Here is a 14606-nt window from a genome sequence, read left to right on the forward strand (position 1 = left end):
ACACTGCATTAGATAACATGGCTAAGAACAATACATTCATGGAACATAAAACAATTGCCTTTAGGGTTGGTTTTATTAGTTCTCATTGAACGTCACTTAGTTGCATCTTCAGCATTAGCTCATCAACGGGGAGTGTTGCCTTCTTTACTGTATTCTCTTTCTGGAAGGAATATTTTTTCCTTTGTAATTTTGTAATCTTAAAATTTCACACAACAAGATCCACTGAATAGTGCCTAATAAACCACGTGAAGAACCTGGAGAGAGTGGGACAATGATGGGTGCAGAGAAAGCTCTTGAACCCAGTGGATTTGATGGGTCCGTGTTGAGGGTGATGAATACAAGCAGCAATGAGGCCGATGGTAGTGGTGGTGACAGACACAGCTGGGAAAATAGGATTCAGCTGGAAAAACAGTCAAATGAACCGTCAGCTGGAAACACAGACACACTGTTTGCTGGTGGCGGATCGGTATTTCCAGCATCTGACCAGGAACGTCCCCTCCCACTCTTTATGCCCCCCCCCCTTTTTCCCCCATCATTTATTACACAGGAGTCATAGGCTTTGGACTTACCTGCCGGGCTTCATCCACCTGAATGCATGGGGAGGGGTGAGCCCTCAGCTTTGTGCTTTCCCCGCAGGCAAATGGAGATTGGGTGGAGGGGAATTTTGGCAGAATTTCACATAATATGTGCAGAGTGCTTTCTTTATAATATTTTTATTGGCCCGACCGCTCAGGAGTTACCTTTAAATTTACTTTATGTGAAACCAGAGAAACCTCACCCCCAAATAACCATTTCAGGTGTTGTTCAAGCCCAAACATTTTGGATTATCTAATGACCTTTTCACCAAAACTCATGGTCAAGGTGACATTGTGTTTCTGATCCCTTGAAGTTTCCTTCTCCCCCCCCCCGGCCAATACATACCCAATACATGTAATAAATAGGGCGGTGTGCTTGAATAGAAGGAGATTGGTTGTCTAGTTTTCCAATGAGACTATCAGAGAAAATAAAATGTTGGTCCATTAAACTGTTAATGATCATGGTGAAAAAAAAAATATGTATGCCCACTAGTGAACTAATTAGGTAATATGATATTTGAAAGTGCATGCTATGTAAAGCAACCCTTTGATTTAGAAGTTTTGGTCTTTCACCTTCACAACAAATGAGGAATGCTATGCAAACATTTCCCTTGTGTCAATGTCTTCCCCGTCATTAAACCACTTTCCTTGAGTCATCAAACACAGTTTCCCAGAAAACAGCATCTCTGCTTCCGTTTTGAGATAAAGTCCTCTTGGGAGCTGAAAATAATGATGACACCAAGGTTTTTGTCCCAGACCACTAGCTCCCATTTTTATAACATAAGTGCAGTTTTTTCTTTGGTTTTTTTTTTTTTTCATTCATCTTTGAGGGGGTTGATGATGTGTGACCTTTGCAACATACCTACTGTTTGTTTTTAAAAATAATATTTAAATGCTGGGGTTTCTTTTTAATATTTTTAAGTCTCATACCACCAGGAATAATTATTGGATCTGTTTAAATTTCTTTGCCTCTTTTCTTTTTAATAGATTTTGTCAGGTGCCCATTATTAAGATCCAAAGTAAGCTGTTGCAGGCTAATATGTGTCTTTCCCAAATCATATGTTGTTCAATTGAACGTGATTGAGAAAACAAACACAATGTCAGAGAATTTGTAAGGATTTGAAAACAACACACCATCTTTTCTAACTGACCTCTTTTGTGGGGGGAAAAAGAAAACCGGTGCTTCATATTCACATATATATATATATATATATATATATATGTAAATTTTATTTCTTATATAAAACCCAAGTCATGTATGTTACAAGAGAATTAACTTGTGTTTAGTCGGGACCCTTGGCTTCAAAGATAGAAACTTAACTCACACTAAGAAAACATATAAAGAGTCTTGGTGGGTTATATAAATAGGGAGGGTCTGGGAGAGGGGGCTCCCAACCGATTGGATCCAAAGGCTAAAAGAATGTGGTATTTCACTTTTGCTTTCCTTCTCACTCTTGAGTAATCAGTTCCTCAAACCATCTCTCTCACCTCTACTCGTCAGTATACTGGGGTCATTTTTCTCTTCCTCTGTAAAGTTCTTTTCCACCTGGCAAAACAGACAGAGCAGGCAGCTGTGTCCTGAGTGAGCAACTGGCTTCGCCATACCCAGCATATCCCAAGCCCAGAGGAGGATCTGAGGTCTCTTGTTCATGTTTCGGACTCTTCATGGTGTTCAGTCTTGTGAGTTATTTTAATTGACATAGATAAGACTATGCTTATTCCCCTGACAACTGTCTTCTGTGACTGCCAGATCCCCTAGAAGTGGGAGGTAGGGTCCCCAGAGAAAGAAGAAGAATGTTTTTGGAAAAAAAAAATGGACAGGGAATTATGGGCGTACGAAAACCACAGAGTTCATTGTAAACATTTTCATTCTTTTAAAAGCAAGCTAAGTAAAAAAAAATCTTTTAAATAAAATATTCAGAGACTGCTTTATCTTTTAAATAATTAACAAGCCATTTAATGCAACTTTCTTGCTGTGAGTTTGCATTCTAATTGTGTTGACCAAAAGTCCAAAATTTCATCAGGAACTGATTTCTGCTCTATAAATATGATTAACTTAATAACATTATATGTCTGTTTCTGTCTTAGCTTGAAAACAGGAAAGATCTAGTAATAAATTCATTCATCTTGCTCCTACTTAACTATTTTTTTTTACCATCAGACATGATTTTTTTTGAAAGCTTCTATGCTTCTATTATTCTTTAGAACCTTGTAAAAGAAATAAAACCTACCCTTCCTTACAATTTCAGGCAGGAACTAAAGTCCTAATCAATATTTCACCATATCTGTAATCAAAGCTTTGGACATTCCTTAATCTATAGACGGTTGTGTTTCACAACAAAATATAATTCTTTTCCGTTGCTCTTTGCAAAAGAATTCTTGCAACCTCCTCCATCTACCTTAGACTGCTTTTCCCAGCTGCAGGGGATTAAACAAGTTATGAGATTTTCCTAGCAGTAAACTTTCTGAAAAAATAAAACCCTACCTAACAGTTTTCCATTGTGGTGTTAGGGAATTTTTCAAAGCTTTAATTTTTTTTTCTTAGTTCTATTCCATTAGGTTTTAATTGGCAAAGTTTTATAAGTGAAATTAAGCAGGAGATTCAGATTTTCATTTACAAAAAGTTTCCAATTAGAAAGTCTTAATTAAACAATCCAGCTCTTACCTCCTTTCCCTTTACGTGGTCTGAATATAGGTATTCCTAAAAGGAAGGGGAAAATTTGAACTACCAGAATAAGATTTCAGACTTCAACATACACAGTAGTTCTAATGGTATAAAGTGGATATGATGATGTGCTAGTCATCTTCCTGTCACTATGACGAAAAATACATGAGATAATTCAAAAGAAGGGAAGGTTTATTTTGGCTCATGGTTTCAGAGATTGCAATCCATGGGCACCTGGCCTTATTGCTCTGGGCCTGTGGCAGCAGAGTACATCATGGTAGGAGCATATGGTAGAAAGGGACTTTAACCTCATGGATGCCAGGAAGGAGAGAGAGTCACAAATCCCAATATCCCCTTCAAGGGTACACATCCAATGACCTAAGTTCCTCCTACTATGCCCCGCTTCCTACACGTTCCACCATTTCCTAATATCACCACTTTCTGGAATTAAAAAAAAATATATTTGCCATCTGTGGTTGGTTAAATCTGTGGATTCAGAATTTGCAGATACAAAAGACTGACTATAATAAATAGCAAAATAAATCAAAGACTCTGATAATCCTCCATTTACAAATGTGTGAGGGTCAATAGGATTTATAAGTTATCACAGAATCTGAACCACCATAAAATACTAGGAAAATAAACAAGAATCACCCTTGCCCTCCAGCAGTCACCCACAAACTATATTTCCAGAATTTGGTACATAGTTCTAGTAGAACCTTAATAACCTATTGGAAAAGGAGTGTAAGACAGAGAAAAATGTGAGAGAAAAGAATGAAAAATGTTTAGATCTCAGTCTCCGGGATGCCAGTCCCATTCTTATGCTGGTAGTACATAGTCCAAAGCCTGAGAACATAACCTAGTTTCTGGGAAATCTCCCATCAAGTAATTCTGGCCCCTTTACACAGCATTTTAGAAGGTGATAAAAGAGACATGTCTGTCTTGCAAACTCGGTCATGCTGCCAATCTGAGTCACCATCTCTCATCTCTCCTGTAGGCCCCAAGGTGTTCATTGTGAACTAGTAGTTTCTGTCTCCCTTTGAGTAATCTTCCAAATATTTCTATATTGAATGGATAGTGTGTATCTTTGTGTGTGTGTGTGTGTGTGTGTGACAAAATTCCCATTTCTTCTTGTGAAAAGAGTTCTCCACCATTTGTGGTAATGAAATTAAAGCATCCATCAAGTTGCTGATTTTTGCTCTTCTGATTTCCTCTCTTACTGCATCCTCAGCAAGATCCCATATGGTCAGGAAGCTCCCTTGACTTTTGCCTGAAAGCTTTGGTCTTTGCTTCAGAATATTTTAAGTTTGTGAAAACAACCTCTGACTGACATTTGGCCCTCAACCTTACAGTTGCTCCAGCAGGACCGTCTTTCCCAATAAGTTTTTGAACTGGAACTACAAATGATAATCCATCTGTGTTTGTGTCTCCAGGTAGACCAATATGGCTTCTGCTACAAATCCCACGAAACTTAGCATCTCTCAGTCTTTGAATCTTTTAGACTCAGAAAGGTCAGCACGAATATTCTTCAACTTGGGTTAATGACTAGTGTTTCATTTTCAGAGATCCAACAGAGTTTGTGATCATTCTTCTGGCTTCTTAAATTTATCCCTTCCCTTCTCAACCATTTGAAGGACTAACATGGTTGACTTATTCTTAGGGTCTCCTCTTCTTTCTTTTCTTTTCTTTTATTATTTGGTCCAGATAATTGTTCTTCTAACATAGGAATCTAGATTTTTTTCTCATGTCCTCCTGCCTTAATCCCTAAATAGTAAAAGAACCTTGGTGAGTTTCTAGGCTGACCAAGGCATCATTGCACAAACAACCCCCCTTCCCCTAGAATTGCATCTGGATGAGTCAGTCCAACATCTTCCCAGGCCTGGACTCCTTCTATTGCTGTCTCATCCTCCACTTCTCCCTAGAGAATTATCTTCATGAATTTCCCTGGCACATCCTCCTGGGAAATCCCTGAATTTTCACTTACAAAAAAAAACATATCTTCTTCAAAGTCACCTCATATCATTCCAGATGTTTGACTGTGCTCTTCCACTCTTCTGCTGTTCTATCTATTCTGTTAAAAAATTAACACAGTGAAACATTTTTTTTTCCCAGATTGTAAAACATGTTCTCTTGAAATATTTAAATAATACAAATTAGAATAAGGAAATGAAATAACTGTTTAGTCAGCTTCTTCCTGGATGTGATCAAAAGACCTGTCAGGAACAGGAGGACAAGTTTTGGGGGGGCTATATTTTCAGAGGTCACAGTCCATAGATGGCCAGCTCCATAGCTCTGTGCCTGAGATGAGGCAGAGCATCATGGCGGAAGAGCGTGGAGGAGGGAAACAACTCAGAACATGGCCACCAGGAAGCAGAGAGAGCGTCTTCCCTCACCAGAGACAAAATATATAACCCAGGGACACATCTCCAGTGGTCCACCACCTATAGGCACACCCCACCTGCCAGAGTTACCACCCAGTTAATCCCTGTCAGTGGATTAATGCACTGATTAGTTTAAGGCTCTCATACCCAATCATTTCACCTCTAAAATTTCTTGCATTATCTTATATGAGAGCTTTTGGGGGACACCTTATATCTAAACCATAACATTAACATTTCTTTTGTGTATGTAAACATACGTATATACATACTTTTATGAACATAAGATCATATCATACTTTTTTTTTTTTTTTTTGCTTACCTTCAACTCTTTTTCTATTTTTTCAATCCATCCCATTCCAGGGAACCAATATTAACAACCCACCAAGTGTCCTAACAAATTATTTTCCACGCTTGTGTGATGACAAGAACGACGAAAGGCCTTTCAGGCGCCCTCCTAGGGGTATGGTAGGAGGCTTGTGGCTGAGCAAGTAGCACATAGCAGATTCTTCCAGCATGACCCATTTTTTTGCTAAGACTCAAGATTCCTTCTTCTATATGCCAAGAATGCAGTGGCATTTCAAATTCTCCATTCAGTTCAAGGGTTGGTTAGGCAACCTCACAGACTATTCATGCTCAGACAGCGTAGTTCCAAAATGTGGGTGAGAACATCTGTCAGGGAATTTTGCCAGATCCAAATTCAAATTTCTCTATCATCTTGACACCTTTGGGATCCACTCCCACACACATTCCCCAGCCTTCTGCGGATACACATTAGCGAGGATTTCTCACTCACTTGAATTTTAAACTACCTTCTCCTGGGGTAAGCCTTTCATCTCTACATCAAGGCTGTGTAGGGCTCCAACTGACCTTAGGGATCTGGAAGCAATGAGAGGTGTTGGATATGGGTAGGGCGACTAATGGTTCCAGTTTGTCAATAACTGAGGTAGTTCCTCTATCATGGGTTGTCAGTGTTAAAACCATGGGAATTCTAGGCAAATTCAGACAAGTTGATCACCCTAGATGTGGGACCTAAGAGAAATGGGCATCCTCTTGTGAGGCAACTACCCCAGGTGCTCTTACTGAAAGAGTTTTAGACCTGTAAGATTTAGTTCCATTACAATAGGGGGAGAGAGTAGCGACTGCTCTTACCTTGGAGGTTCAAAGGAATGATGTCCCAGTTCTTAGTTTTGTCCGTGTCTCCCTTCCTAGGTCTCAGGATTCCAGTTTTCCCTACTTCTTAGTGTCACCTAAGAGATTGGGTGGGGTGGAGCAGTTACTTTGAGCTGATCCTCTATCACCCTTGAACTCACAGTAAGGATTTGACCCTCAGCCCCATCTCTCCTTGGACCATAGGAGATAAATCCTTTAGTGCTTCTGTAGAGAATTCTGCTTTTCCATGAATGACCTCCATGGTGTGACCATAGCATTGACTTTCTTTTTCTCTCTTCACCATCTATGAGACTTAAGAACGAGCCTAATGTCAAGCCAAATGGAATATTTTCTTGTTTGTGCCACAAGAAATAGGTGCCATTTCTGGAGTAGATTATTAGCCAAGTCCCAACAGAAAACAGATGGCACAGTTTAAAAAAAAAAAAAAAGGATAATCCCAGTTAGAGAAACAGATGGCGAACTAATTATGAAGTGTGAGTGTAAGGGATTCACAAGGATAGTGTGGTTACCTTGAGCAAGGAGAAACTGAAGGATTAACACTCCTGCAGCCAAAGGGACAGGGGGGCAGAGAGGTGACTGGAATTTGGTAGGGGAGAGAATTGAGTGGAGTTGGTTATTATGGGAGAATGAAGGAATTTTTATCAAGGGACATAGCCAGTCCATGATGGTCTCAGAAGGAAGGATCCCATTCTTGCCCCACTTCTGATCACTCCCTCATTGGTGGAAAGCAGGAGGAAAGGGAGCCCCATCCATGGAGTTCCTACAGGTTAGACCCACAGAGCAGATTGCAGGGTGTGTAAAAAGGGATAACATGAATCCAAAAAGGCAAATGGAAGAAATCATGGTGTATTCCTCATGAACTACCATGTGTGTGGAGGGGACAGGTGCATGTATGTAACTCATTCCAACAATCACTGTTTTTTTTTAAATAGGAGAAAATAGCTCCTTTACCTTTAATTTAACCACTGACATACCCCATCTTATTCTTTCCATTTTGGTTTACATTGGGTTGGTTATTTTCATTTGTCACCCTCAGTTTTGTCCTTACTTTTGCTCTTAGTTCAAGTTGGTTTGCATGTCCATTTTTGTCTTCTCCTGGTTCCCTGGAAATCTGCTTTCAGTTTCCTTTCCATGGTTTATTACCTTCCCATATTTAATACACTTACCATATACCTTCGTATCATATAAAAAAAACCCCAAATAACTATTCACTCCTTCTGGGCAATCACATCCCCAATTGTTTTAATATCTATCTTGTGCAAACTATGAAACATTAGAATAATAGGTTTATTTCCATCTCCTTACCTTAATACTGCCCCATAATGTCTATGTTTGGAAGACACGACTTAGTGTTTTCAGTTCCAGACTATCTTGAGACCTGGTGAGTCTGCATCAGGAGCCCTGCTTACCACATACTGAAAGTTCCCTTCCATTCTCTTACCACCTGTTTGGATTTGACTGTACACAATTGTAGGTTTTCATTTCCTCATCATCTTTCTTATCTCAAAGTCTTTGTTCTAATTTGCCTCCTGATTCTTTTGCTTTGGGTCTAGAAGCATGAAGATTCATATTTGGTATTCAAAGATATCATAAGAGTATGTCTTGGATTTATGGGTTTATTTTTTAATTAAAACTAATTCTGCTTAGGACTTAATGTGCCCTTCCATTCACTAGTTGGGTCTTTTTTTGCTTATTTGTTCAGAGACTGCCTTCTCTGAGTCTTTTTTCAAAGGTATCTAGTGTTCTGTTTAGGCCTCCCGGATCTATCCTACAAGTCTTTGCTATCTTCCCTAAGTAGATTTGACTTTGGATTCTTCTTCTTCCCTATTTGCTTAATGTTTGAGCCATTTCTTCCAGTTGTTTTTTGAGTCACATGCTTTCTTCTTATTCATCTATGAGATTTTAAATTTGTAAACTGGTTAAGGTCCTGCAAGGGCCTTTTGTTTTCCTTTAGTTCTGTATTTGATGTTCTTTAAATGCCTTTGTTATTTGTTCATCTCTAAGTCTCCAGCAGTCTGCCTGTTAGCCTTGTTCAATCCCAGTGCCCTGTTTTGGTTGCTCTGCTTATTCCTCCACTCTCAGGCTGAAACTCCTCACCTGGGCTGTTATTTCCCTTTGTCTGTTTCAGTGGATGCCACAGTGCCTCATCCAGATCTTCTCTGTAGGGACATTATGGGCATCTCATGTTGCCTGTTGCCTAACTCCTATCCCTGAGAGTTACATGCAGCAACAAGAAACTGTCTTGATAAAAGTCATGGGAAACCCAAAGACAATAACTCATTGGTGTAAGGAAGATGTGCTCCTCCTGCTTCTATGAGGGATCATCCCAGCTTCAGGCTTCTATGGCGTTTGCTTTTTGAAACCACATTGAGGATCAGATTTTTCCTGTGGCCTTTCCCCTCTTCCTCCCTTCCTTATAGATAAGTTTCCCAAGAACTCTCTCCAGCAAAACTTCTGTATTGCAACACTCAATCTCCGTTTCCAGGAAACCCAAATGAAAATAACAATATATTACTCTATGTGTCACAGTGTCAGATTAGGGCAGAGTTCCCCTATTATTTTGAGGTAGAGTTTGGGGGATGAGGGAGTGGTAGATGGCACAGTCTCTTCCCCATTTGGCTGATGATGTACCAGGTGGTAAGTTGCTGGACTCATATGGGGGGGGGTCCCAGGATTCCCCTATCTGAGCCCAGGGTTCCTTGGTGGCAGAGGTCTCAATTTAGAGGAGGAACTCAAAAGACCTTTAATTTCTTTGCATCTGCTTTGTGGCCAAAGGTCTCTTGTACGTCTCTTCACTTAGGGAGATACACACACACACACACACACACACATTTCCCAGGTCTGCCACAACAAATTCCCACAAGCTGCTTGGCTTCATTAAAGCAGAAAGTTATTCTCTCACAGTTCTAAAGACCAGGTATCTAAAATCAAGGTGTTGCAAGATCACACAGCCTCTGGATTTTAGGAGAGGCTCCTTTTTGTATCTTTCAGATTCTGATGCCAGTCATTAAACTTCTTTGGTTTCCTTGGCTTGTGGCCACATCACTTCATCTCTACCTCCAACCTCACATCTCCTTCTCCTCTGTGTGTCCATATCTTCTCTTTGTGTCTTCTTGTTTTGGGATTCAGGGCCCACCTGGGTAATCCAGCATGATGTCATCTCAAGATCCTTAACTAAGTGACATCTACAACCTTTTGTGCAAATATGGTAACCAACAGGGTCCCTTTCCCCTCTACCCATGCACACAGCAAGCCCATCCCAAAACATGAGTCGATGGTCAGAGGCCCTCACTTTGTATATATCTCCAGAGACCCCTGCTCCTGTCCAGCAACAGTATACTCAAAAAAGGTCACTTATTGCAATTGAGAAAAGGAAAAAAAAATCAAATAATTAGATGAATAAGATATTCTACTTTGTAGAATCTCATCTCTCTTCTCATCTGAAAATAGTGATATTAAATTAACATTACAAATAATATCTAAAAATGCTGATTCTGCAGAAGATATACATCTCCCAAAATGTTCTAGCATGATAAAACACATTTGGATCAAAAGAGTCGCAGTTTGGTACTCTGATCCGTTAAACAAAAGTGACCACAGGTGACTCAATGGGCAAAACTTCATATTGAATTCAATAAGAGAAAACTGGCCAAAGTGAAGACAAGAGGTTATTTTTTTGACATATTTTTCATCTAGAGTACATTTTCTGATTTCAGTTATTTGGCAAGCATCTGCTAATCAACTGATAGGCAATGGTGTATCATTAGATGTCACCTAATTACCTCCACTCTCTTTTGTACCTTTGAGCTCAGTCTTGGAAAACAACATTTAACCCAGGTAGTTAATGAACATAGAATGTAACCATAATATCACTCAATGGGGATGGCATCTGTTGTAACCATCCTTGTGAGTGACACATGGTGAAAAGTTCATTCTGAACTCACTGCTGTTAGGGGATTTTATGGTTTATTTGGTAAAATGTCAATGTTGGTAAGAGCAATACTGCAACACATCTTCCTTCCTTTTCTGCTTCTCCTGTCATCCTCTTTGGAAAACAGTTTATTTCACTCTATGGAAGCTCTAATTAAAAGGAGAAAAAAAAATGTAGTCTGGGCAATTTGAGCGAGATCTATACTAGGTGAGAGTTTATGGAGATTGAGAGGAAAACATAAAAATGGAGCCTGCCCAAGTCACTGATTATACTGCTCAGGATGTTAAACTACCCTGGGTGCTGAACTAAAAAGATGGAGCTTTGCTGTTATTGTTCAGGAAATTACATTTACCATCAGCACAAAAGTTTTAGATTTGTCCTGGCATGACTGCTTAAAGCGGGAGATGAACTTGCCATCTTTTGCTTGAACACTTTCATGGGTAAAGACAGTTGCTGCCAACTGTCAGAAAGATGGACAACATCAGAGTTGAGAAAGAGGTCTGGGGAAGCAGCTCAGAGGCAGGGCGCTCACCTAGCATGAGTGAGGCCCTAGGTTTAATCCCCAGCACTGAAAAAACAAAACAAAAAATAAAGCTGAGAAAGAAAAATATTAGGGAATGTGTCCTAAGCAACATTTACGAAGAAATGCTTTGTTTAAAAATAAAACTCAAATGTTCAGCAATTCCACTATTAGCAGGGTACATACAGAAGAACTATCTGTACTTCTAGGTTCTTGGAGGCATCGTGAACAACAGCCAAGTACGGAATCAACCCAGGTGTCCATCAATACAGAAAATGTGGCACAAATTCACAATGGAATGCTAACTCAGTCTCCATAAAGAATGAAATCCTGTCATTTGTGACATTGTGGAAGGAGCTGGAGAACATTATGTGATCACTGTGTGGGCTCACTAAAACATAGAATGTAAAAAAAAGTGGAGATCTTAAAAGCAGAGAGTAGAGTGTTGGTCATCATATCAGATGCTGTGAGGTGAGGGGTTTGGGAGGTATTGGTCAAAGGATTCAAAATTCCACTTAGAAGGAATAAGCTCAAGATGTCTGTTGTACGACATGATTACTATAGTTAATAACAATGGGATGTGTTCTTGAAAATCACTGAGAGTATATTTTAAGTTTACTCATCATATAAAAAATGAGTATGTAGGGTAATATATATATATGCTAATTAGCTTGAGTCAGTCATCCCACAATGTACACATATTTCAAAACATCACATGGAACATGATGAACCTATATAATTTTTGTCCATTGAGAATACATTATTTTAAAAAGAGAAAAGCTCTATTTAGCATTATTTTAAATAACAAAGTGACCTTTAATATTGCCGTTGACAAACTAATATTCAAAGTCTAGAGTTAACGCCTATTCTATACCAACTATTATTGGTAGTGCTCACTGAATAAAACAACACACGGACTTGCTAATTGTCCTATAATAGAGCAAATCTCAAGTCTGTGACACCACAGCACCCTTCAGTAGTATCAGCTCTTACCCTCTTGCAAATGTGACTGAGTGTTCAATTCTATCCAAATCCTATATGTGTAGCAACTAAGGACCTGATCCTTTTGCAAGCAGCTTCTTCCTTCTCAGGAAGATCAGGTTACACGGGTAAGAATAATAAAAGGGTGATATTGTAGAACTGCTTTTTGAAGGACAAAGGATGAGCTAGTTTCTTTGGAAAAAACCTCTAGAGGGAGTTGGAAGGTATTGAAGCCTGAGGTCTTCAGGGAACTGTGTGTATGGGAGCCAGGAACAGACTAGTTATTGGAGTGGATGGGGATCCAGTTGGCACTGGCTTTCTGGTGGTGGTGTGGTCTAAGGACATAGTCAGTGTGTTTGCACAGTGACCCATTGTCTCTGTGGGGTGCTTTTCCTAGAAAAGCTTTTCCAACTCTTTCTCTCTAACTAGAGTTTCCTCCTCAAATGACACCGAATCTGCGAGCTTGTCTTTTGACACCTTCATATAAAAAGACCCCACCTTAATTTTTCTCCATTGAACTTTCTACTGGGCTACATGATTTGCCTTTCATTTGCTTATAGCTGTGATCCTATGAGAATCTACATGCCTTGACTTAGGTCACTGTCCTGTCCCCAGTACTTGGAATATTTATTGAGGACCCACTCACTAAAATTTGTTGAATACATAAATTACAGTGATATATTTAAATATCAGCTTTTTCCCTGAACATTTAAATACAACGGACAAATCTATTATTCCATTCATAAAATTTGGCAAATTTTAATAAGGCTTAAAAGGGGTCTTTGATTACTATTCAATCAATGCTGTTATTAATTTCATCAATATGTTGAAATGCATTTATAAAATAATATGCTCAATTTTCTAACTAAATATGTGCTTATATTAAGTGAAGCTTATCTTGTATAGTATATCTGATACTTTCAGCATAAGTTAGAAAACACAACTTTTCTTAAATATTCCAATAATGTATACAAACTAAGTGAAATTCTTTTACACCTTTCAACCAACATGAGTCAAATAAGTTACTCAGTTATGTAATTTAAACTAGGATCACAGGAAAAATCTGTAAGATGTGTTCACATGTCAATCTCTCTTAATCATTATAAATATTTTTCAAATTGTGTATGCACAGATTATTCCTAAATTTTATCAAATTCTTATTAAGGAGTTGTTTTATTGCTTCCCTCTCAGTTTCCAGGCTACTGATCCTATGAGAATCTACATGCCTTGACTTAGTCCTGTCCCCAGTACTTGAAATATTTATTGAGGACCCACTCACTAAAATTTGTTGAATAAATAAATTCCATTGATATATTTAAATATATCACACACTTTCACTAAGGAAAAGATCATTGAGGTCATCATCTCAATGAGTGAAGGTTGGTACAGGTCAGGGTGTGAAATCTGGTAGTTTTCAAGACATCAGGGTTGAGCCTTTTCAGAAAGTTCTTCCAGTGACAGAGGTCTCTTTACCCATGTCCTTGGGCCCGAGATTTATGTTACCTATTTCTTTCTTCTGATTTTATAGTGTCTCCTCCTCACCACCTTCCCCCTCACCCACTTCTGCCATCCTTCAACAATCTGCATTGATTTTTATCACTTAATCAAATGGTTCAACTGATTTGTTTCATGTTTTTATTTTGTGTATTTTACATTCTTTTTGTCTGGCTTGGATATAACTGATATATGTATATATCAGTTACATAAAAATGTTGGCTCTGTAGATACATGTATCTCCCAAAATGTTCTAGCATGACATACACATTTGGAATATATATATATATATATATATATATATATATATATATATATATATATATATATATATTTGTATTCCAAATGAATATATGTGAATTTCAACATATATATATAGTTGGTACAGGTCAGGGAGTTTATATAAATATACATACTTCAGTGGCAATCTATTGTACTTTACATTTGTGTTGCCTTTGGGTTCCTCTAAGGTCATGCTAATGAAAATTGTGGCCTACTATGCACATCCTGTGTTTCAATATCCCCATCCAACCTTTCCGTTGGCCTCATTCCTTCTCTGCCGTGCCAGCATAGTTCCAGCCCCACCTCCTGCAACTTTTCTTCCCAGTGTTTCCTCTAAGGAGCCTCTTTTTCTGCTTCCATTATTGATGAGAGCAATTCTGGAGACACAACTTTTGCTTCAAAGCATCCCAAGGAGGTCTCATTCTGAAAGCAGATCTTTCAATGAACACAAGAGAAATTTTGATCCATACCATTTTTTCCAGTTTATTTCTAATGAATGGCAGAAGGTTCAGTTCAGCTGGTGGGATTATAAGTGATTTTTATTGTCTTCTCTTCTTCTCTTCTACAGCAAGCATGCATTTGTTTTTATGATAAGGAAAAAAATATA

The 14606-nt window shown here is 38.7% G+C and overlaps 1 protein-coding gene across 1 annotated transcript in view; it reads left to right on the top strand.

The window, feature by feature from the left end:
• The first annotated feature begins 274 nt into the window (after nucleotides 1-274).
• Nucleotides 275-14606, top strand: part of LOC139702482 (uncharacterized protein C12orf71-like) — a 34197-nt gene continuing 19865 nt past the window's right edge. The window contains exon 1 of the mRNA XM_071603816.1: nucleotides 275-466. Within this exon, the coding sequence (XP_071459917.1) occupies nucleotides 275-466 (192 nt within the window). The remainder of the gene's footprint in view (nucleotides 467-14606) is intronic.

This window comes from Marmota flaviventris, chromosome 17 (genome assembly GCF_047511675.1).
Source record: "Marmota flaviventris isolate mMarFla1 chromosome 17, mMarFla1.hap1, whole genome shotgun sequence".
In the NCBI taxonomy this organism is placed as follows: Eukaryota; Metazoa; Chordata; class Mammalia; order Rodentia; family Sciuridae; genus Marmota; species Marmota flaviventris.